Genomic DNA, 26,038 nt, shown 5'->3' on the forward strand with positions numbered 1-26,038 from the left:
ATTAAAATACCTCAGCATTACATGCCACGGTTTAAATTATCATTAATTTCCAGGTGGGAACTGGGTCAGAGGGATTTCCCAACATTACACCACCTCTCCTGTAACTCGAACCATCCACAACAAGTCAGGTTGCCATTAAACACACAGTCATGCGAGAGGTGACACAGTTCCAGCCAAACAGCTGCAGGCCTTCTCACCTGAGCTCACAACAGTCCTTTGTTTTCAGGAGCTAGTGTCCACAGCCTCGTTTCCTTGGTTACCACAGCTGTCCAAACCGGCACGCCCTACCACATGCTTTTTTTTTTTATGTAAGTCATAAAATGTTCCAGTTTAAAAAGTCTACATGCCCAATTGACACTAAAAGGGCAAGAAAAGAGTCACTGAAACAAAAAAGACATTAAAAAAAAATCAAAGAAATAAAAATGCAGCTGAAAACAAAAAAATTATTAAAAACCAAAAGTATGTGTAAAAAAACCTGGAATTATTGAGAAAACCTCAGGTTTTCTTAATGATTGTTGAATTCCACCATGACACCCTCCTGCCTCCCAATGCAGATTATTTAATTTGTTTAAACTGGTGAAAAGTCATTTAACAGTTTTAAGAATGACTTGAAACCTTCACATAATTACTTCAGCATCAAAAAGAAGAAAAATAAGTAAATTAAAAATATGAGTGGAAGAGATTTCTCATTGTAAACTGGATCCGGCACATTTTCTCTGTTAATAGATTATTCATAAAACCAAGCAGCAGAAAACATCATAAAATGAGATTATCTGACCAAAAATTCAAATAAATTAAGTTTGTGATGTTTAAAAAGCAGTAAATCTTGTCTGAACTTGTAAAAACTGCTGCACGCTTTAACAGAGATCACCACAAATAACATGATCAGAGTCTGTTTGCTCGAGGATTCCTAAACACACCGGCATGTTTGGTTGTTTCCTTCAGTTCAGGTGTGGCAGAGGATCAGTCTGCTGTCTGACAACCACAACAAGCTGCCGTCACTGGGTGGAGGAACATTCCTACAGAGAACCGCAGCTACAGAGGCTGGAAAGATTCACCCTGCAGAGCAGAACCAAACCCTGGACAGACTCCACAAACAGCCCTGTGTGAGCAAACAGCATCTATCACTGTCTGTGTCCATGTTTGTGTTTCAGAGACAAGATGGAGGCGCGTGTCAAATCAGCCAATCACGTGGCAGCATGTGCTCATGTAGACATGGTGAAGACAACTTGCTGAAGTTCAAACTGAGCATCAGAATGAGGAAGAAAGTGGGTTGAAGTGACTTTGAACGTGGGCTGGTTGCTGGTCTGAGGGTTTCAGAAACTGCTGATTTACTGGGATTTTCACACAAAACCTTTTATTTTTAATTATTTATTTATTTTATTGTTTATTTGACAAGGACAATGCAAAATCATATGATTGTTCCAGTGTTAGCTAAGAGCTAATTTGCATCTGCAGTTCCTGGGCAGGTAAACAAACCACAGAAAAAACAGAACATAAAAACAGAACATAACAACAGGACATTACACAAACAGCTGACAAACAATTTAAAAATAAATACAGATCAGACAATATTTAATTCTAAATGCAACATGATATAGTCTAAATAACACAAGGGTAAAATATTAACTATATAAGGCATAAACAGTTAATAACGATGATATTAAAGGGCCCTACTTTAGTTATAGCAGCATCTTTATATAGATTAAGCCCTGACTGTGTTTCAATAGTGCAAAATAAGTGACCTAAGCTAGTAATGATGGTTACTGCTCAAGTCATTTTTAAACAGTGCAAGGCTGCCAGACCCTCTGATATCAGTGAGAAGGGAATTCTACTTCCCCACCACTTTTACAGAAATCACATATTTTCCCCATGAGGGTGCTCCGGTTCACACCTGCACAGCTCTGCCACAGTCAGGTGAGTTCAGGCACGCTCTAAAGCCTGGTACACATAACGATTTATGGGCTGTTTTTGTCCCGATTTTGTCTCTTCTCATAACCAAGTTGTTACGCAATATGACAAGAGGAAGTATCATGGAATGTAGAAACAACCATCTCCGGGGTTTCCAGAGAATGGTCTGAAGAAGAGAAAACATCCAGCAAGCAGTTGTCTGGACCAGAATGTCTGGTTGATGTCAGAGGTCAGAGGAGAATGGGCAGACTGGTTGGAGATGATAGAAAGACAACAGGAAGTCCAGTAAGATCTGGTTCCTACCAAAGTCTGCAGAACAGCATCTCTGAACACACAACATGTCCAGCCATGAAGCAGATGGGCTACAGCAGCAGAAGACACATCAGGTGCCTCCTGTCAGCTAAGAACAGGAAACTGAGGTCCAGTTCACACGGACACACGGAGTTCAGGTGATTCTGCTACAGGTGTTTATTGTTTGGATGTTTTATCCACACAGAACCGGCATTCGTGGAGTCTGAAATCGCTGCTCTTCTAAAATGGTTCCCAAAGTGAATATCTCTGCAAACACGCCTTTTTCCAGTCCATGAGAACAACACACATCCACAACACGTCGCCATCACTGCAGAGCCCTTTCACACCACCGGCTGTCAGTGTTCAACAAGAGTTCAACGAGAGTGCATCACTCACTGCGTTTCAATAAAGCTTAAAAAAATGAAAAACACAGCAGACCAAACAGTCACTAAGATTCAGAAAGAGAAGGAATATCACCACAGCAAAAAAAGACTCATCTTTCCAGCTACAATGGAAGAAGCCAACCAGGTACCACTGCTGATCCAACTTATTCACATCCCAACATCTCATGAAATTCTTTCAGGCGTCTGAATATGTTTGTTTAGGGAAACTCTGGGTTCTAATGGGGGCTGACGGCTTCACCATCAACTTTCAGGACCAAATCTCCAAGAAGTTGATGTTTACTTCCATGGAGTAACGTCCTCCCACTTTGGTTCTGGTTAAACTGGTGTGAACGCGGCCCGGTTCACCAGAAAACACCAAGGTTCTGAGACTAGAGAACGGAGTTGGAGCCAGAACCAGAACCAGACCCGTGCCTGTGCAAGAGCATCAGCGCAGACCCCGTTCTTCTTCTTCTGCTTCTTTATTGTCTGGTTTGCATCTGAGCATGCTCCACGTATTCTTCTCAGTTTTTAATGCATTTCTGGCAGCATTGCAGCGCCACCTACAGGCCTGGTGTTGATACTGCAGTATTTTCTGGGAAAGCTTTTTCTGTATGGAAAACTTTTTTAAAAACCTAAATGGTTTCATCCCTGTGTGGATGTGGCCTGAGGCTGCAACACCGACTCACCAACACTGGACAACAGAAGGTGGAGAAACGTTGCTGGTCTGACGAGCCTTCACTTCAGCTCAACATTCAGGCTCAGAATCTGGTGGATTCAACACCAAGGAATGTTTCCAAGCTGCGCTGATGAGAACGGAGGGTAAGATCATCTGTCTGTACAAAAAGGAAACAGGACATTTCTGCCTCTGGGGGTCAGAGCAGCCATCTCTTATTTTTACACTGAAAATGAGCTTCCTACTTCAGGAGCACAGATCAGCGTCCATGAGGCGTTCAGGTGAAAAAACTGACACAATGACGTCCGTTTAATTGATCCAGATCAGCATGACTGATTTCTGCCTCTGCAGCCATGGCAACAGAGGGGGCACCTGCTGAACACGCCCACGTGTCAATGAATGACTCTCTCTTTTGGTGCATGCACGCACACACATGATTAAAACCTGGAACACGCGCGCACGCTCACGGAAGTCCAGGCACAAAAACCGGTTTTTGATCTGCGTTTAAATTACCACCTGAAACAGCACGTGCTGAAAACAACAATAAGAGGAGTTTCGGTGTGCGGACATCTGAAGGTTGAAGGAGAAGCAAACAAACAAACAACAAGCCGGTAAAACAAAGTCCAAACTGCGCAAATAAAGCCAAGAAACGATTGAATAAGTTCAGATAAATGCTGACGGACTTACCTGCTGATGAATGAGCTGCTTCCGGAAACGTAAAACACGTCTGATTATCAGGTGGTGAAGAAACTGAAGTTAAACTATAAAGTTTGAGAGTTTGGGGCTGAAATCTGCTGATCCGCAGAGCTAAGTCATCTCTGAGCCGCAGACGGAGAACAGAGCTGCAGGAAACCTGAAACTACCTGTTACAGGTAGCTTCCAGGCCACGCCCCCACTGTTCTGCCTGCACGCACACACCTGCCGCTGCTGACCTGCATCAGCGCCACTGTTTTCATGTGTCCCATTTCCTCATCCATACGTCCTTGGATGAGTCTTGTTTCACTTCGTCCCCCAGAATGAAGCTTCTTCTCACCTCTACAGGTCATTTTCCTCAGTCACGTGCTTACTTCCGATGGTTTTAGTGGTTTAAATGACATATGACATCCACAGGTGTCAGTGAAGGAAGCATGGAAAGGAATCAGACTGTGGAATGAAATGCTGCCTTTTGCTTAAACCATAAAAACATAAAACTACCATCTATCTGACAGTTGTAAACACTTAGATTAATATTTAATAACAAAGCTGCAGACTCACAGACCTCATGATGTCTCATTATTACATCTTAGAATAATTTATTTTAGAGGGAAGGTTTTTTAATTATTCAGGCCAACTTTTTTACACTAACAATAAAATCACCATAAATTAATTTCACAGAGTAATTAAACAGAAGAAGACCAACATATGCAATTTACTGCTATTCTAAACAAGCTGGGACTTTTTAAAAACACAATACAATGTTTTTCTAAATCTCATATTTTACTCCCAGTAGAAGATAAAAAACATACGTTGACGTTGAGACACCATTTCATGGAAAATACAAGCTGATTTTAAATCTGATGGCAGCAACCTTTTTGGAATTTAAGTTGTAATTTTTAGAATGTAATATATATTTCCTTCTAAGCATTAATACTTTTTTATCTGTTTAAGCCAATTAATTTCAGAAGAAATATTAGAACTGGAATTTCTATTCCTTAACACACACATTGACTCCAAAGGAAGTCCAGTGTTCAACCCTTAGCAGGATAAACTGGATTCACCTCTGTGTTTTTGTAAAGAATAACGCGCTGTTGCTTGAGATAATAGCAACAGATCACCTGCTACTGACATCTGTTCTGCTTATATAACCTAAACATCACTCATCTCTGTGTTCAGAAAGGGTTTGGTTAATGGTTTGTTTGCCTTTCAACATCCCTCATATAAGAAGAAACTCATTCTCTTTCATCACACAGCCGAGCAGTGAAGTCTGAATGTGGTGTAGAGGCGTTCCTTTCAGAGGAATAATCCCCTACTGGAGCTATACATTCATCAACTTCCCTCTCTGCACAGCCCCATACGTTGTTTTTCTTCAAATCTTTTCATGGGATGAAAGCTGCTTCCTTCAGGCCGGCATGTAGAGGCGTACTGATTGAAAACATGGACTTAATAAACAATGAAATGACCAAAGAAAATGTACATTAAAGACATACCAAGAAGAAAATGTTCTGTTCTTCTAACAGTTCAAACAGGAGGTTTTGGGTGACAGACAAGGAAGATTCCTGCACACCAACAAAACAACACATAAAAACAACAGCTTGTTTTCCTCTTGCAGCATCATGGACCGTAATGGAGGCACACCCAGACACACCTGCCAACAGTCACAAGCTGAATAACAATCCCTCCACCCCCATAGATGGATGTGCATCATTTCTTTTCTTTTTAAAGTTTTTCTCTAGCATTTTGTATATTAGAGGAGAAATGACAGGATGCACAGAGGACACTTCTGTTTGCACTGAGCACTTCAGAATCTCTTGGTCACGTTTATGATTGGAAAGTTTCCCAAAACACGAATACATACATTTACTAGCTACGTTATAAGGATTTCTGCAGGCAGACTAACAGTTCGGTTCAGTTTATTAGCCTCCTTCACCATAAATGTGTGGAGCGCTATGCAGATCCTTCTTTCCTGCAGCAGTTAGACTGGAAGCCAGCACTGCTCCTAGACAAAACATACAATGCACAGTAAAAAGACAACATGTATTATTATTGCACATATTCTTCTCTTCTCTCCTCTTCTCTTCTCTTCTCTTCTCTTCTCTTCTCTTCTCTTCTCTTATATTTCTCAAATAGGAGTAAATGTACTTCTTGGGGTACTTGGAGACACTCCGGGGGTAACTTGTTCCATCTTTCTGACTTAATAGATGTGACTTCAGTTTATACAATGAGGTGAGTATATTCAGGTGTTCAGGATTACTACACACATGTGGAAATGTACACATATGTACATTTAAAAGAACTCCTACCTCTTTAAAATCTACTCTAATTATTATGTGAAATGCTGGAATTTTCAGCTCCAGGTACCTGGAATGAAATATTTGCTGATTTTCTGGATCCATTGTGAACTGAAGTTGTAATGAATGTGTAAATACAGAATTAAAAATAAATTAAATATGTTAGTAAAATAAATTTGTATAGAGAAAAATATAAAAAAAAAGAAACAATGTAATAAAATACAAAATGTTTTCAATTCATATAAAGTTATTAAAATAACTGAAAAAATACATTAAATTGATTAATTTCATAAACAAAATGTAAATTAATGTTTAAAAAATAATTTTATATATATATAAAAAACTAAATATATATTTCTCTACTTAAAACATATATGATAAAATATTAAAATATAGAAAAATAATATATCTAAATACAGAATATATAGTTATGTAAATGTGTAAATTAGAGAACATTTTGTTTCTCCAGAAATTTCAGGCTGTTCATGTTTTCTGAAAGGATAGTTCATTAAATGTAAATACCTTGATAATGTTAATGATAATAATAATGACCATATGTATTACTCACAACAGGAGAACTGGGTGGCCTCTCTGGCGCTACACTGGTTTAAATCTTATTTAGAGAATAGAAAGTACTTTGTGTCAACAGGTAACTTTACATCTGAGCAGAGAAGAATTACTTGTGGAGTTCCCCAAGGTTCCATCCTGGGGCCTCTTCTGTTTAACATCTACATGCTCCCACTGGCACAGGTCATGAAGAAAAACAAAATTAGTTACCACAGCTATGCAGATGACACACAGATATATATTACAATGCCACCAGGAGATCGAGGCCCCGTACAGGCTCTTGGTAAATGCATTGAGAAGAACAATGACTGGATGTGCCTGAACTTTCTCTAATTAAACAAAAACAAAACTGAGGTGATGGTCTTTGGAGCCAAAGAGAAACGATTAAAGGTCACCACAGAGCTTCAGTCTATACACCTAAAAACCACCAGAAATCTGGGTGTACTGATGGACTTAGACATTAACTTTGAAAAACACATTAAAGGAATTACAAAATCAGCTACTATCAAAAGAAGGGTGAGGAAACGGGGGAATCGGCCTCCTCCACCAAGTATTTTTCTGCAAATGTTCAGTCATTGGTCAACAAGCTGGATGAACTTCGGAGCAGGATGGCGTTTCAACGGGAGATTAACATCTGTAACGTTTTTGCTTTAACAGAAACTTGGCTCGACTCCTCGATCCCGGACTACACCATTGTTCCCCAGGGACTCTCCATTTATCGGCTGGACCGGACTACACATTCAGGAAAAAACAAGGGAGGTGGTGTCTGTTTCATGGTGAACAACAAGTGGTGCTAAGATGTGGGAATTATTTCTACTCCGGACCTGGAGCACTTCATGATCAGATGCCGGCCTTATTATCTTCCGTGTGAGTTTACATCGGTTGTCATGACAGTAGTATATGTTCCAACACATGCTGAAACCAGCGAGGCCATGGAAGAACTGTTGGAAGTTATCGACAGGGCAGAGACTTCATGGCCGGAGGCTGCATTTATTGTAGTCAGGGATTTTAACAGCACCAACCTGAGGAAAGTCCTGCCAAGATACCACCAACACATCAGCAGTTCTACACATGGCAAAAACACACTCGATCATGTCTACAACCCTTACCCAAACACGTATAAGGCCCTCCCTTGCTCTCCTTTTGGGAAATCTGATCACGCCTCAGTTCTGCTGCTGCCTTCCTATAGACAGAAAGTGTCATGGACCAGTGACGCAGACCATTCAGCAGTGCTCCGTCCAATCAGGTTCCAGCATTCAAGTCCGTCCCACCAGGTTCTGGCACAGCTTCATACTGCAGGCCATAAGACTTCTAAATGCTGTCAGCAGCAACACCACCTTTAATTAATAGCATCTTCTTATTGCTTATTATATATTTTACTGTATAAATTATTTGTAGTATTCTTGCTTTTTGTGTTTGATTATTTTTATTGTGGTTTATATTATTTTTAGCTTTGTTAGGAGAGCCTGGGATCTAAGAATTTCCCTGTCAATGATTATTGATGTAATTGTTGTGCAATGACAATAAATTCATTCATTAATTCCTTCATTCATTCATTCATTCATTCATTCATTCATTCCTTCCTTCATTCATTCATTCATTCATTCATTCATTCCTTCATTCCTTCATTCCTTCATTCATTCATTCATTCATTCCTTCATTCATTCATTCATTCATTCATTCATTCCTTCATTCATTCATTCATTCATTCATTCATTCATTCCTTCCTTCATTCATTCATTCATTCATTCATTCATTCATTCCTTCATTCATTCATTCATTCCTTCATTCATTCATTCATTCATTCATTCATTCATTCATTCATTCATTCCTTCCTTCATTCATTCATTCATTCATTCATTCATTCATTCCTTCATTCATTCATTCATTCCTTCATTCATTCATTCATTCATTCATTCATATCACCTTAAGAACACATCAAGGGTAAAAGATGTGATGACTCAGCAGGACCTGGAAAAACTAGTCCAGCTTTCTTCTTTAGTCGGCTTGATTATTGTAACAGTGTTTTTACAGGTTCTACCTAAAACATCAGTCAGACACCTGCAGTTGATTCAGAACTCTGCTGCTCCAGTCCTCACTAAGACCAAGAAAGTCCATTTCAGTCCAGCTCTGAGGTCTTTACACTGGCTGCCGGTCCATCAGAGGATAGACTTTAAAGTTCTGCTGCTGGTCTATAAAGCTCTGAATGGTTTAGGACCAACATACATCAGTGACCTCTTGAGCCAGTATGAACCTACCAGAACCCTCAGGTCATCTGGATCCAGGTTCTAATCAGTTCCTGCTTCTGTTCCCTGCTGACGCTTTGCTGCTTCACTCTCTCCTCTGCTGGCATTTTTCTGCCAATGTTATTATTTTTCTACTCAAGAAGCTTATGAGCAACGACTCCTGGATACTTATAATCATTGGGACTGTATTTTGGGGTAGATTTGGTTGGATACTACTATTTTTCAAGACTTACAATCTTGTCAGTGTCACATCAGCATGGGCTACAAATAGCAGAAGCCTTATCTACAGTTACTCCGGAGCTAACGCTAACTAGCCGCAAGACAAGATCTTGCTAACACACAGCTAATTAGCACAAACATGGCTGGAAAGAAACAGGAGGACAATGTACAAGGTAATAACTCTTTCACTGATAGTCCTCCCTGGAATGCTCTTGGTGCAAAGCCAAAGACAGTAAATCGTCTTACAGGGAAATGGGACAACGAGTAACAGGCAGAGCCCAGTTAGCTGAGATTAGCGACACGACTGGCTGCTCTGCCATCCCGACTAGGCACATCCTCAACCCCTCTCCCTAACAAGACACAGTTGTGGCCAGTTGTCAAAAGGAAAACACTTTGAATTGCCTTGTACAAAAAAATTGCTATACAAATAAATTTGCCTTGCCCAGAGTCAGAACCAGACATGGAGAAGCTTCATTCAGCTTCTATGCTCCACATGTCTGGAACAAACTCCCAGAAAGCCTCAGATCAGCTGAAACACTCAGTTTATTTAGATCCAGATTAAAGACCCACCTGTTCTCTGCTGCATGAAACTAGTTTTTATTTAGAAGTCCAGATCTGTATGTTTCTTTTAAGCTTGAATCTTTAAACTTGATCATGTTTTAATACTGTTTGTTATCAAATGTTCTTTCTTTTTTCCTTTGTCTTTTGTTTTTAATGTTAAATTATGCTTCGTATTTTCTGATGAACTCTTTGAATCCTCCTGTTGCTGAACTGTGCTGCATAAATAAACTTGCCTTGCCTAATGTACTTGTACTTCATTGCACTAAATGAAATTTTTAAATGTGGCTTTTTTTCTAGATTAGTATGCTGTTATTTTACTGGTCCAGTCCACTTAAGATCAAGTTGTACTACATGTGGCCCCTAAACTAAAATTTAAATTGACTGTCCTGGTTTAGGGGTACTGGGCTGAAAAATTATTCTACAGGGGGTAAAACAGTTCTGTTATAGGGTATACCTTGCTAGTACCAGGTTGGAGGTCCTTTTGCCTTCAGAGGGGGAGGAAAAACACCCGTGGACTTCTGCAGGATCTTCTCCAGCTCATGGGCATCTGGCTGAGTGTGGGTTGGATAAAAAGGACCGTTATTGTGAGCAGAAGTAAAGATGGCTGCATTTCCAAGGTGTCAGCTAGATGAACAGGCTGATGAGAGAACAGGTGAGGTGGTACACCTGAGAATAGAAAGGCTTACTGGCTGCAGGATTTGACATGAAACGCTACCAATCTGGACATCCGATTTTTTGGAATATTATTTTGTGCTTGTAATAAATAAATCTACTTCCGTATATTTTTGCTTGCTTTTATATTTTTACTGTTTTATTTTGCTTAAAAATGTATTGAAATAATTAGCTAATCCTCTATACTCAGGCTCTGTTCACACTCCAAATTTTGTACATGTGTGACCCATATTGGATCTTTTTATTCCATTCTGAGCAGCACAAATCTGACAGAGGCCACTTTCACATGTAGAATTAGATCCGATATACGTCCAGTCTTTGTCAATATGCGACATGACCGGTCAGTCTGAACGGTCATGTCGACTTTTGTCCTACTTTTACATCATTGAAGTGAAGCAGACGTCACAATTCACTGCTGAAGGAGGCGGGACACTTTCAGGTCGAATGTAAACATTATTATATCATGAAGTTTTTCAGCTTTGATTGCAAACAACCCTAAAACTGATACACATGCTAACATGTAGCATCTATGTTTACCTCTGTAAACACAGGGTGTGACGTCACTTCTTCCTCTGAGCATGCGGGTCATACAGGAGTCTGATGCAGGTCACATTAAATTATAACGTGAACAACCAAGTGAAAAAATCTGATTTGAGTGTTAATCTTTTCCTGTCATAAATCCCAGAACTACAAGCACTTAGAGAGCACAGACCTCCACCAAGAGATTGTATTAGATTGAAGTTGTTTAGATCAAAGCTCTAATGGCAAAATTATCCCTATCACCCTGTAGTAAAGAATCCTTTAAAAAATTCCAGATCAAAATCGAATCACTTGTTCCTTTGTTGCATTTCTAAGATTTCCTGAAAATGTCATCAAATCTGTCCATAACTTTTCAACATATAATAATAATAATAATAACAACAATAATAATAATAATAATACATTTTATTTAAAAAGAACCTTTCAAAACAACCAAAGACACTTTACAGAAGAACATTAAAATGGTTACAAACAATAAATACAAAAAAACAGAACAGAGGACATAAAGATGGCGAGTGTGTGACTAGATGGCATAGGACTGTCTAAACAAATGTGTTTTGTGTTGTGATTTGAAGAGCTGAAGAGAGTCTATGGTACGGATATCAGGGGGAGTTCCAGAGATGGGGAGCAGAGCGGCTGAATGCTCGGCTCCCCATAGTGACAAGACAGGCAGGGGGGACAAGAAGCTGGAGAGAGGAGGAGGAGCGAAGTGAACGGACCGGAGTATAAAGGTGCAGGAGATCAGGTATATATGGAGGGGCCAGATTGTGGAGTGCTTTGAATGTAATGAGGAGAATTTTGAAGTTATTTCTTTGTTTTATGGGGAGCCAGTGAAGTTGTTGCAAGATGGTGGTGATGTGGTGAGTGGTAGGGGTCCGTGTAATCATACATGGTGCACAGTTTTGGAGGAGTTGCAGTTTCTGGAGGGATTTGTTGGGGAGACCAAAGAGAAGGGAGTTGTAGTAGTCAATCCGGGAGGTAACAAGGCTGTGGACGAGGATGGCAGTGGTGTGGGGGGTGAGAGAGGGGCGGAGACGAGAAATGTTTCTCTAGTGAAAATATGCAGACCGGGTGACACTGTTAATGTGGGAGTGAAAAGAGAGTGTGCTGTCGAGGACGACACCCAGACTCCTGAGTTATGTTGCTAACAGAAAGACAGACAGACAAACAGCATCATCACTCTGCCCTGGCAGAGATAATGATGAGTACGATGGTGAAATTGCAGCCGACAGTTTGGAGACTCGCAGGTCTTCATCCACCTGCTTGTAAAATGGCTGCATGACCATTTAATGATCAGTCATTTATAAATTCATGACAATCTAAGAAACTTCCACCAAACACCAGGTAAACACCGACGTCTGAGACTGAAACAGGTGGAAACATCTAAACCTGAACTTCATCCATTCTTCAGCAGCTCGAGGATCCAAGTTATCAACTCCTTAATGCCACATGTATCATATGTGAAACAAGCAGTTTCTGTGACCTTTTGCATCACTTCATGGTAAAAAAAAAAAAACTTTGCCCAAAACCATGTTGTACACAATCTGATACTTGTTTTCTGCCCCCTGGTGGACATCTTTTGCACTACAATCATTGTGACATCACACGGTTATAAACGATAAATAAACAAAACATATCTTTGTAAATTTTTTTTAAATTGTGTTAAAAGGTCAAATAAAAACTTGAGATTGAAAAAATCTGTATTTCTCCCCATTTTTTCTTGGGTCTGGCTTTAAAGGATTAATTCACTCTTCACTTCTGTCAGCTGATCGTAGTGAGGATGTTTCTCTCTAATGTGTTTTTAGAAAGTTTACTGGTGAGAAACTTGATAGGTGCCAACATAAATACTCACTTTTCTTTCGGGGGGGATTTGTTTTTACCAGTTTCAAGTAATTCTCTCAGACTTACTTCACTAGAAAACAAATTACTGAGAACCAAACATTCAGAAAAAAGAGAAAGATTTTTTTAAAAAATGACAGCAGAAACAAAAAGCAAACAAATAGATTTCATGGATAATTTTTCAGCTGGTTTAACAGATTCAGCAACAACTGCAACCAGCCTGAGGCTGGGATGTAAGAAACTATGATTTGTAGGTAAACAAGTGAGTTTTAAATGAAAGAGTCAGCAGAATCGAACAGTCGGACATCCTCTGGATCAATGAAACCGTCACACTGATGCTGTACAGAGTCTACTTGATGCACTCTGATGCCAGCAGACACAACAAATCAATGCCTCATCTGGATGCTGTTCTGTCAGCATACAGTGTGGTTAATCTGCATGTATGGAAATGAGCGCACACACAGTTATGTAAATGAAGCCTAGTTTTTTAGGACGGTTACGTCAGACGGCGTATTTCAGAAAGAGGTTTAGTAAGGAATTACATAAGAAGCTGGTTCTGTTTCTATTTGCAGCCACGCTGAGACGATCCACCCGGACAATGTGATGCGTTTATGGCTCAGAGTGAAAGAGAATTTAACACCAAATATCTGCCAAGAGGCCGTAAATGTAGGTCAGAGAGTGCTATGATTTGTGGAAGTTTTTATTTTCCCTGGATTAGAGCTTCAAAAATCACTGAAATCATCTTCTGTTCATTTCAGTCACAGCAGTAAGAAGGAGTTTCTGTTTTATCAGGGTTTGATCAGCCACTTTCCACCAGATTTCTGAGAGTTTCTCTCCTTTTACCCACAAAACATTTACTGTCATTTTCATTTTGTTTTGCTGGCTTAAATGTCTTTTCTTTAGGGAAACGTATTTCTTGTTACAAACAGGGAAATTCAGTTCACGTTGTCCTTGTAGCAAACCCTCAGCATGATCAGGTGCAGTGTTGGTTTGATTATCCTCACTGAAGATTTAATCCTCCAGAAACAGATTTTCTTAGAGTAAACACCCAAATTTCATTCAAAACTCTCATGCAGGATTTTTATTTCAGATTCAATGTTAAAGAAAATGTGTAACTTACAGACAGATTTGGTCATAAACTACCACTGGAAAGCAAACAAACTGGTACCGGCTATAAAGGAGGTAGCAGTCAGTTGTCCCAACCAACTTCATAACTTTTCAGGGAAAAAATCAAAACAATTAGACAAAATATTAATGCCACACAATCAAAGAAGAAAACTGGTCTGTGTGTAAAACCTGGATATATTTCTGATGCTATGTCACAGTTTAATATGGTCAATTAAAAAATCCTACAAGAAACAGTTTGGCATCTGAAATCAGCAACAAGCACTCTGGACATGATACCATCCGACTTTTTAAAACCAGTTTTTACCTCAGTAGAAAATTATCTCCTACTTATAGTTAACAGCTCACTGGCATCAGTCACTGCAGATAGCTGCCATCTCCTCTAGACGCCTCTACAATGAACTATAGACCTGTCTCTGACCTCTTGTATTTCCAAGATTACTGAGAAAGTTGTATTTCACCAGCTTAATGACTTTTAAATGAAAGCGGAATTATTCATAAATTTCAGTCCGGTTTCCGACCTCATCACAGCACTGAAACAGCTCTGGTCAAAGTGTTAAATGACTGATTCTATTCTAGTATCAGTCCTGGTTCTGGTCTAGTATCAGTCCTGGTTCTGCTGGATCTCAGTGCTGCGTTTGATACTGTAGATCACAGAATCCTGTTGCACAGGCTGAAAACTGGGTTGGACTTTCTGGAGCGGTCCTTAACTGGTTCAGGTCCTATTTAGAAGGCCGGAGTTATTTTGTTACGATCGGCAGCTATGAATCCGAGCGAGTGGCCATGACTTGTGGAGTCCCCCAGGGGTCAGTCCTTGGACCTCTTCTGTTCAACTTGTATATGCTCCCTTTGGGTAAAATATTGCAGAACTATAGCATTAATTATCAAAGTTATACAGATGATACACAACTTTATGTGTCTCTGTCACCAGATGACTGCAGTCCAATAGACTTAATGTGTCAGTGTCTGCAGCAAATAAAGACCTGGATGAAGGAGAATTTCCTACAATTAAATGAAGACAAAACTGAGATTATTCTGTTTGGTAGCAAAGAGAAGAGGGTCAGCATTGGCAAACACCTGAAGAATCGGGCTCTTAAAATCACTGACCAAGTTCGTAACCTGGGAGTGTTGATAGACTCAGATCTGACTTTCAGCAGCCACATCAAAGCTTCACTAAGAAGCTTTTTACCAGCTCAGAAACATCAACAGAATTAAAAGTTTAGTTTCCCAGAAAGACCAAGAGAAACTCATCCAGCATTCATCTCCAGTAGACTGGATTACTGTAATGGTCTTTTAACAGGACTTCCTAAAAAGAACATTAAACATCTGCAGCTCATCCAGAACGCTGCTGCTAGAGTTTTAACCAGGACTAAGAGATCTGAACACATCACACCAGTTTTAAAATCTTTACACTGGCTTCCAGTCAGTCACAGAATAGATTTTAAAACCCTTCTGATCATTTACAAATCCCAGAATGGTTTAGGCCCAGAATACATCTGTGATATGTTCAGAGAATATAAACCTAGCAGAGCTCTTAGATCCAAAGACTCTGGTCAACTAGTCCACTAGTATTTTATTATGATTTTATTGTGATTTTAGCTATTTGTTGCTGCCTTTTAATGTTTTCTCTCCACCATCTGTAATGTTTTAATGTTTTATGTAAAGCACTTTGAATTGCCTTGGACATGAAATGTGCTGTACAAATTAACTTGCCTTGTCAGGTGAGCTGCATTAGCCATCAACGCAGCAACTGGAAGCCACACAAGACACAGGACAAACAATCCACATAGAAAAACACCATAAAACTCAAGAACTTGCTACTTCTAAGCACTTGTTTTTTATTTGACTAAATAAACAGAATAATTCGAGAAGACAGATCTGTCTGCAGAAGCAGAATGAGGTGCATGCAATATTTATAAGAAGTCTTATGAACACTGAGACCTGTAATTTAACTAAAATTGTGGCTGTAGATTGATGGATAAACAGTTGTTAGCAGGACAAATAGGACAAAATTACCAAACAGAGATGAAGAAATGTAAACTGAAAATGCTGAATAGATAGCATGAACAGTCCTGGTCTACTCATGTTAGGCACAGTATTACGGATGTGTTTCTGATTGGAAACAGATATCCGTTGGCTTCCAGCAGAAATCTGAAGGCCCCCTTCCAAGGGGCATGTGGTTTTACTATGGTTGATTAACCTCACTTGGAGCCAAGTAGGCCCACTTTGTGGTGTGGAGCATCTTTGCCCTTTTAATACAGAGGATTGGATTTATCCCATTTCTGAGCTAAGCAGACGCACCTCTGTGATGGCGATGCTGCAGAGTCATTGTTGAGCTGCAGAGGATTAACTGATGGCGGTCTGATGATGCTGCATCTTTCGGATCCACTGAAGATGTCCTGCACGGGTCACTGAGCTACGACCGCTGACGCTCGAGGGGGAAGGGAGGTGTCCATGATAGCATTAGCAATATGGTGTCCCCTGAGGGCTCAAATAACATGTTTGGGGGCGTTAAACTTCAATGGGCGGAGCTACAGAACAACCAGTTATTCCTTTTTGTTTTTTTCCTGCTGTGCTCTGGTGTTGATGTGGTCTTGAATGCAACATATGTTGCTGTAAAATCTCAATAAACTTTTTCTCCATTTCTTCCAACAAAGCTCTGGAATACTGACTGGTGTAACCACAGTCCAGGTTTCCATCCCAGATCCCTCTGAGTCCAGGGAAGCAGACGCCACCTCTGGAATTCTGGACCAGGTTAACCTGTAACGCTGCATTGTAGAGCCTGATGAAGGTTTCCGTGGTTATCCTTGTTCATGTCGTCCACCTGAGGGATCAGACTGATTGAATATTTGATGATATTCTGACCTGTAGAGGGAGAAAGATGCTCCTCAAGGTCTATCGTGGTTACTGCCAAGTTATAAATACAATCGTATGTAATATCACCTGTTTGACAGCATCCTTATTATTTTCCTCATGACTGTCCAAAATTTCCTTCATGTAAGCATTTTCTGGAACAACTGGAAGTTGTTGTGGTAGTATGTTGGTTTCTTGATCATGAGAGCCTCTACAGGAGGCAGCATGACATTCGTGCATTACAGAAGATGTTAGCAGACAGCAGGAAGCAGCAATGCTAACATGTAGCATAGCAACATGACGAGGAGAAACTCAGCTAAAAGACTCTACCCAGCATCGGCATCCAAACCAAACACAGTTCATTTCTCTACTTCGAGCACAAGGAGTCACATGAAAGCAGAGACTCTAGATGTCGTCTCATCATTGTGGGACAGAAACTCTGGAGCTGGCAACCAGAACCAGAAATCATGTCTTACTTTTGCTGTTTGTGGTGAGAAGTTTGAGTCCAGCTCTAAAATCTCTGCTAATGTATTCTCCTATGACTCTGCCTTTGTTTGAAATGAATCATGAGGGTCCTGCTGGTTTCCATGGAGATGAAGGAGGTTTATAGTGAAGTAGTGACGCTTCCTACCATACTGTAGCACAGTTCCTCATCAGACATTACTTTACTCACTCCTGGGTTAACTGAGCTGCTATCCTCTGATTTTCACTTAAAATAATGTGGTTTTCTTTTAGGAGGAGATAATCATTTACATTTTCTACTGTGTTTCAGGTGAGTTTACTCTGACACAGAAACGCTTATTTCTGACAGTTCTGTAGTAATCTCACATGTCTCAGCTTTCCGTAGAGACCAGGATTATTCATACAGCCCTGGTGGTTGTGAAGATTTACTTCATTTATTTTGGGAATGCCATTTGAAAAACAGGCTTTGTGATGAATTATTTTTTAACCAAACATAAAATATCTACACTGTCCCACTGTTCTATGGTTTAGGGTTTATATATCGAGATGCTAGAATCAGAGACAGAGTTGAATCTGTTTCTGTTGGTGAGAACTGCCGTCTTTATGTAACAAGTAATGACTTTATTTCACTTGATGCTTTATAGGGAAACAAGGAATAACAGAGAACCCAACTGAGTTTGCTATAAAGCCATCCAGACTCACTAGACAACTTTATTTCTGTGTAGTTTGTAAAACAGAGGGAGCATTTTGCCTTCCCATACATACTGACCTCCTCACCTTTCTGTCTCAGTGCCCAAACCGCCTTTTGTTCTCTTAACAGACCAATGACATGGCCATTGTCAGCCTGTCAACCAATCACCACTTCTATTGTGACATAAACCGGCCAACCAGAGCACCACATCTACCCCCAAACACACCAATCAAAACATACTTTATGTGTAACTGAACGTGTCTTGCTTTTGCTGCAGCGTACACCTGTACATGAGCTGCACAGTGAGCATGTGGATCTCTGTCTGGGTTTCCTGACCTTTACGTTACATCAGTTCCAACCTTTTAAATGGCAGCGAGTGGGAGTGTTCGCCACTTTTATCTGACACATTAACGGGAGAGAAACAACAAAAAGGGTCAAATGTCATGTTTTTGTTGTCCCCGTTGTTTATAGCTGACATTTTCACCAAGCAGGCACGAAGCATCGAGCACAGGAATTAAAACGGGCGCTTTAAAACTCACCTGTAGAGTTGTGCTGGTCAAACAGACAAGGATGGAGAATGCAAGGTGGATGTGGTGGATGGGGTGGATGTGGTGGCGTCTATAAACCACAGCAGCCGTGGCACTAACGCAGAATGTTGGTCTTATGAACACATGAGGGTTTACGTGAGGATTCGGGAGTTAAAGTAGGTGATGATGGACTGTTGGATACTGCTGTTCTGTCCAAGCCAGTGGCGGTTTGAGACCAACATTAGAGGTGGGGGGGGGGGGGGTTGTTGTAGAGGCACATTCATGAGGAAATAACTCAAGAGTCTTAAAGGATTTCTAATTGTTCTGTATGATTCAGGCAATATTATAACAGCAGGTCATTGACTGTTATATTTTTAAAATATAACTGAATATGTAGATATCTGAACCTCTCTGTTCTCCATCTCATTAGCTACGTTTACATGGACAAAAATTCCAGCTATCCGACTGAAATCAGTCTGATTGGAGATTCCAGCAGACATGGTTACATGATCCGATCAGCTGTATTTACATGATGGACAGATTAAATAATGTTTTTTGACATGTGCAGTGCTACTAGTTTGGAAGAAGAGGTTTGTTTTTTTTTCTCTTTACTTAGAACCTTTTGACCGTCAAGATGCTCAATGATTCTTCAGTCTTTCAGTTTCTAATAAAAAGGAAACCGTCAGAATGAGTGTAGGCGTGTTTATTTTCTCCTGCTGATCTGGTTGTTTAAAGCACCCCTCTCAATCAGATAGAAAATCCTTTCTGATGAGACCAATGGGATGTTTACATGGCACATTTTTTTCTGATTGGATGTTCGATCGGATCAGAAGTGTCTGTCTCAGCATCTCATCTCAACTTCAGATAAATATCAACCCATTTTTTCTTTAAGAAAAACACGATTAAAGCCAACGTCTCATTACTAGCTACAGCTCTGTGATGGATCTCTCCATGCAGTCTTTGCATGTTTAAGCCTCTCAGATTTCCCATGGATGGAAAAACACAAGTACCTTATGTATTAATACAAAGAGATGAATCTGTCGAATTAATACCTTAATTTTTTAATGCATTAACAAATAAACAGAGGTTCCAAGCTTACTGTCAGTCTGCCACTTTCCCACCAAGGATCCCCCCCTAGAACTGCTCCTGGTAAAAGCTATTAGCAGCTCTGGGATGAACACAAAGTATTTGCTGGAATCACTGTAAACTCTGTTTACATGAGCATCAAAAACTGGAGTAATCAGATTATTGTTATAATCAGATCTGGTGTGTCTACCTGCACTTTTGGAGTGATAAAATCCTGGTCCATGTTTTCCAGTTCCACGTTTTTTTTTATCAGAGTTCATACATATGATGTAACTTCCTGTTATTTTCAAAGCTTCCGGTCCATGTTGAACATGGTGACGCCTGCATTCTTAATAATATCTGATAACATGGAGCTAAAAAGTCTACGTACCTTGGTTTTAAGGTCATGGTTCAGTTTTTTTTTCGAAAGACAAAGAGAACAATTATAAAACATCAACCTGCTTGAAAAGTGTGTGTGTGGGGGGACACATAAATAGAGAGAGCGCTTCTATTCATTCATGGATGAGGCGGGGCTTCCATCCACATGTAGAGGGGGCGGGGCTACAGGGAGAATGAATCTCGATCAGCAGACTGATTCTGTCTTATCTACTTGTCTTTGTCTATTTCCATCGTTCACTGTGAAGCCTAAATGCTCCCAAACACGACATTTTACCAACGGGAAAGGGTCTCCAAGCTCTGATTTCTCCTTAAAACTGTTGCTGGCCATAACGTCAGCGCAAGGCTCTTCTGTGTGGGAACACGCCGGTGTTCTGAACCTAACGTTCCATACCAAAAATTCCAAATACAGAAACATGTACCAGTTCACAACTTAAAATCTTCCAAATGTGAATCAAAACCATAAGAAAAACCTGGATGTCTGCTTTGGTAGAACATAACTGGGATCAGCTCCACTACTTTGTCATTAATGCCCATTTTATCCATGAAACCATGTTTTATAGCACCTGTAGGACTCCAAATGTCATTTTAATATCATAAGCAAATGTAAAGATAAATGCTCAAATAAAGAAAGAAAAAAACTTTTTGGAGAGAATAGTGTGTGTAGTGGTTTGTAGGAGTAAATGCTTTGTAATCAAAGAGAAGAACTGATTCCTGTCTAAGAGAGACGAATCTTTAGAAGAGGTGAGACTTTTTTTGATTGGCACACCAAGCAGTCAATTCCATCGGAAGAACGACTAGGAGCCTTACTACCCAGGATCATACAACTATGTAAAGAAGGAAGGGCCTCTTAGGGAGTGTAGTGCTACAGATAAGGTCCATAGAGAGAGATGGAAGCCAGATTTAAATTACATGTGTGTCACAAAAAAAAAAAAAATCTGAAATCAGCCAAATTAAATTGTCATAATGTTCAGACTTTGGTCTTTATTTATTTGATTTGCTTGGTGTGGTTCTGTGTTCAGTTGTTTGTTGAAAGGTTTGATTACATTATTAAACATAAATAAATAAATAAATAAATGCTTACCAGCAAACAAACCACTCATAATTGCCAAATTAGACTAAAATAGAAGCTCAATGAAGAGCCATTTAGGAGCCGAGTCAGAAGAGCCGAATCAGGAGTAGCCTGCATGGAGAGCCCACAGTATGAAGCAGGATAGAGGCTTTTCAAGGTAACTGAAACTGAAAATAATAATAATAAAATAATGATAATAAAAAGGGAAGCAGACCAATAAGAGCTGATAAGATAAGAATATGCTGATATCTTAGCCTTAATATGGACGGACAGGACCATCCAACACCTTAGTAAGAACAGAATCCAGCGCTTGTAGACTATTAGATGAGGCCTGCATGTGCAGAACATCTCCATAAGCTGCCTTTTTGAATGAAACATAAAAACTTAGCTTCAGTTTCAACTCTTTGACTTTTGATGAACATGTGGATTAAAAACCGATACATCTGGGACACGATTTCAGGATTAAAAAGTTGGTTTGTTCTGTTCAGATTGCATCACTAGAACAGGGTGGGGTTGCCGGGTCTTTGAAGCAGCATCCATCCTTATGATCTGAAACTTTCTCCAACACCACAACATTTTGGTCCCAAACAGTCTGTCTGAGTCGGTCTCTGAGCTGAGGAAGGATGGGTTTGATTCATCAGGAGTGAAGACAGGTGGATGCTTCTGAGGCCTGAAGTGGGATGAGATTATTCAAAGCTCCGCCTCAGATGTCAACCAGCATGGCAGGATGGAGGCGGAGTGAGTTTGTCTCCAGCGAGTTGAGCAGTGAAGGTCGGACAGACGTCTAATGACCGTCTGAGACGCCAGAGTGTGTTTGAGTCAGAGGACTGAATGTTTTAAACCTCTTTCAAATCACGTTTCCAAGTTACAGGTGTTAAAAAACGAAACAATGAAGAATGAACTGCCGCTGAATGACAGGCATGTTGATGAAAAGATGAAAGAAGCAGAGAGAGGAGTGGGAAGACGTTACATAATGTCTTCTGTGGTCGTCTGTCTGCACCGCCTCCTGCTGGCCAAACCAACAAACTGCAGCTGGAAATATTCACTCATGCAAACGGGCTGAAAGTCAGTCTGCATCACCGCATGAGGAAGAGGAGGGTCTCATTTCACTTCAAAGCAAATGTTCAGTGTTGAAGCTGAAAAAACTCTTCACAGCTCATCTTCCTCGGTCTCATGTTCTCTGGAGGAGACGATAGGAAAATAAATACATAAATAAACCCTGTGTTTATTTTGTTTATTTATATTGATAAAATTACTGGCACCTTTAAGTACATTTTTTAAATATCTTCAGAAATGTACCCAAAAGCTGCTTGCGTTCACATGCAAGGAGTAACAGATTTCACTTCCATGAAGTTGTTGTTTACTGCAGCATTTATTGCAGGTGAATCTCATTCCTGTTTACACAACATTTTCAATGCAAAACCCCAGTTTTTTCCTTCACGTATTCAAAAAACAAGTTGCATTTACACACCAGGGAAGTTGAAACTACCTCCATGCGGGAGACCAGACTTCGATTCCCCAGGGGATAAATAATAACACCTTCCAGTTGGGTCCTTAAGCAAGACCCTTAATGCTACTGCCTAAACACCGTATGTCACTCTGGATAAACGCGTCTGTTAAATGACTGTTATGTAATGTAGACTGAAAATGCAATTAGGACTGGAAACGATGCAGTTGGCATGCCAGGTCTGTAGGGGGCGCTGAAACTTTGCAACGACACACCCAACGTGTTTACGAGATCCTCATCAGACCTGAAGACATAGCAACAGCATGTACAGAGTTGTGTTGGTTATATAGGGCAGCCTTTTCTAAACTGGGGGTCTCAAGATAATTCGCACATCATTAAAAAAAAAAAGAAGAAAGAAAAAAACTATGTTTATTTACATTATTTATAACAAAGTTATTACTCCTTATTATAAAATCAGAATTAGGCCTCATCTCTGTGAAAGAAGCTGATTTTGGGCATGTAGGTGTCTTGTTACAGCTGTGATCATAATCCACCAAAAACAGTTTTATCCTACATGTTTATGAAGATTCTGACACTTTTCCAGCCTTAAATTTAGAGGATGGCTGCAGGACGACCAGTTTGAAATTTCACACAATGTTTGAAAACACACAATTATTCAGTCATCACAGGGTGTAGGGCCACTAATAATACAGTTTTTCCTCTATTGCTTAAACACATTTCACGATACTGCCCTCACTTTTCACAAAACTCTAAACACAAAACACTTTTCTAAAGCTACGTACACTAAACCTCACAGTTTCTTTTCAAAACCAACCCATCACACCAAAACAGTTGCTCATATGCTCAAAAGCAAACTGACACCAAAATACCACTCAAGGCCTGCAAAAATGTAAACACTACTGAGCATCATTAACCACATTACCAAAAAAATTGAAAGCACAATTTTCACAGTGTGAGACTGTTCTTTTTACAGTTTCACAACTGCCAGGATGCATTTGAGCAACCCTTATTTATTCTCAAATATGTTTTGGGCATTTTCTATAGATTTGTGCATTTCATGGGAATAGTTACATAATGCAGAAAATGCAGTAATATCACAACTCAATGCAAAAATGAGTACTAAACTCCATGGAGGATCCATTACACACAATAGATACTGTACAGTAACAATTGAGAACACAATGTTCAGGGTGCGATTTCTTTTATTACAGTACGTTGAAAATTGACACAGTATGTTGTATGTTGACACCGAAATCATGGAGAGGCATCACGTCGTCGGGCTGGGTCGGGCCACAGGACCTCATCAACGTCACAGGCAATATTGTCCATAGCCAAACAACGTGGGAAGAATGCCCTGGCATGCCGCACCCAGCCTTGGAACGCCTCCACAGCCACATCATCACAGGCCAGGTCCATAGCCCTGAGAAGGTTCTCTCTAGTGTAAGGTTGGCGGTCATAGACCTTCCACCGCCATGCTGAGAAGAACTCCTCTATTGGGTTTAGGAACGGAGAGTAGGGTGGCAGACACACATTAATGAATTGCTGATTGATGTTAAACCACTCTCTGACCTGGATGCTGCGATGGGAGCTAACATTGTCCCAGAGGATGACGTATATGGGAAGATCAGCTGGTCCAGGAATCTGCTGGTCGTGGTGATCTGCTGGCCGAGCATTCAGGTGGTCATTGTCATGCAAAACATCTCTGAGCTCTCCTAGGAAGGTGAGGAGACGCTCAGTGTTGTAGGCACCAAGTTCAGCATGCCGGTGGAGAAGCCCTCTAGAACTCATGGCAGCGCAGAGAGTGATGTTTCCTCCACGTTGGCCGGGCACATCAACGAAAGCTCTCTGTCCTATGATGTTACGGCCTCTCCTCCTCCTTTTTGTGAGGTTGAAGCCAGCCTCATCCACAAATATAAATTCATGGGGTCTGGCCATGGACTCCAACTGGAACATCCTCTGTGGAAACAAATAGCGTTTTCAGGTGTTCAGAAAGACAGTCAATAGAGCACATTACAGTACGACAGTATAGTATTGTATGTAAAGTACTGTAGGCCATGGATTGTACTGTACTTACTTGCACATACTGGTGAAGGAGGTGTTTTATTCTTCCAGAGTTGCGCTCAAAGGGTACCCTATAGGCCTGCTTCATTCTTACTCTCTGGCGCTTGAGGACTCTGTCTATGGTTGTCAGGCTGACATTGTCAATGGTCGGAAAGTTCAAATTGTCACCAATGATCCTCTCCCGTATCTCCCGTAGTCTGATCACATTGTTCTCCCGAACCATATCCACAATGAGGACCTCTTGGGCTGGTGTGAATCTGGAAGCCCTCCCACCTGCAAATGGCAATCTTTCAACTCTAGAGAAACAAACAGTCATTTGGTCAGAAATGGTCCTTGCAGTACACACTTTTACTGTAACCATGATTGCATTTGTCTGTATGTAGGTGCACTCCACTATACTACTGTATACTGTGAATATCTAGTGTAGTGACTAAAAAACTACTACATACAGTACCTGTTGTGTTCTCTGAAGGCCCGAATAATGGTGCCCACTGAGAATCTGCTGAGGTTTGGTTGGACTCGTTGTCCCGCTTCGGTCATTGTCATGCCGTGGACAATGACGTGGTCAATGACTGTTGCTCTCATTTCATCTGTAATGAAAATGCGTTGTCTTGCTTGCCCTCCTTCTCCTCTCCCTCCTCGGCCCGCTCCTCTGCCTCCTCTGACACAAACTCCTCTCCCTTCTCTGACACAAACTCCTCTTCTTCTGTCTTCATCATCCATTTTTGTTTTTGAACTTTCAGCAAACTGCACTGACTTATATAGGTGTGGTCACATCATTTGCAATAGGTGTTTTCAATTATGAGTCGTTGTGTTTACTGATTGACACCAGGTATGTTCATTGTGTTCAAGTTTTGCTGATTGTGGGTAGTATTTTGCATCACATGAGCTTCACAATGCATATTGGAGCAGAGTTATGACACGGCCTGCAGCCGCGGTACCAGGAAGCGGACCCAAAAGCAGAACACTCAGACAGCCAGGAGAAAGGTGCGACAATGTTTATTAATGATAAGTGTTGGTAGCTTGATCCAGGTCCGGGCAACTCTTCTGTGGAAAGGGCAGAGGGTTATTGCAGGGAAAGGTGCTGGGTTGTGTCAGCATTGACAGCGGCTTACTGTTTCTGCGTGAGACTGACTGTGGAGGGGTGAACCAGGAGATGTTATCTGTGGATGGTGTTGTGAGCTTGGTTGCAGGCAGGGCGAGCAGGCAGGCAGGTAGCTTGATGTGAGGAGTAGTCCAAAATCCTGGGTGCTGAGGTTAACTGAGGGGATCAAGGTCTTAGTCTGTAGAAAAAAATGACAAGGTCAATAATCCAGGAGCAAAGCACAGATAGATCGTAGGTAGAGGCCTGATTACCACGCTTCATTGAATGACAATCTGGCGAAGACTGGAGCTCCTGCATGACTCTAAATAGCCAGCTCTTCTCCCG

The 26,038-nt window shown here is 40.6% G+C and overlaps 2 protein-coding genes across 7 annotated transcripts in view; both read right to left on the reverse strand.

Annotated features, from left to right (window-relative positions):
* The window catches only part of si:ch211-137a8.2 (uncharacterized protein LOC777613 homolog), a 46,109-nt gene extending 41,950 nt beyond the window's left edge, over positions 1 to 4,159 (reverse strand). For all 4 annotated transcript variants that reach the window (XM_041993807.1, XM_041993806.1, XM_041993805.1 and 1 more), the window contains exon 1: positions 3,946 to 4,159. The gene's annotated coding sequence lies outside the window, so the exon portion shown is untranslated. The remainder of the gene's footprint in view (positions 1 to 3,945) is intronic.
* An 18,975-nt stretch (positions 4,160 to 23,134) lies between these two features.
* LOC121645488 lies at positions 23,135 to 26,038 on the reverse strand. Of its 3 annotated transcripts, none has more exons than XM_041993964.1 (4): positions 25,966 to 26,038; positions 25,064 to 25,892; positions 24,623 to 24,905; positions 23,135 to 24,504 (listed from the first exon to the last, which is right to left on the reverse strand). In XM_041993964.1, the coding sequence occupies exons 2-4, from the start codon at positions 25,330 to 25,332 to the stop codon at positions 23,803 to 23,805; spliced, it is 1,254 nt and encodes a 417-aa protein (XP_041849898.1). In that variant the 5' UTR covers positions 25,333 to 25,892; positions 25,966 to 26,038; the 3' UTR covers positions 23,135 to 23,802. The 3 variants fall into 3 exon arrangements, with proteins under 3 accessions (XP_041849898.1, XP_041849900.1, XP_041849899.1); XM_041993966.1 differs by lacking the exon at positions 25,966 to 26,038 and having other exon boundaries at positions 25,064 to 25,656; positions 25,745 to 25,892; XM_041993965.1 differs by lacking the exon at positions 25,966 to 26,038 and having other exon boundaries at positions 25,064 to 25,656; positions 25,725 to 25,892.

Source organism: Melanotaenia boesemani, chromosome 9 (genome assembly GCF_017639745.1).
Source record: "Melanotaenia boesemani isolate fMelBoe1 chromosome 9, fMelBoe1.pri, whole genome shotgun sequence".
NCBI lineage: Eukaryota > Metazoa > Chordata > Actinopteri > Atheriniformes > Melanotaeniidae > Melanotaenia > Melanotaenia boesemani.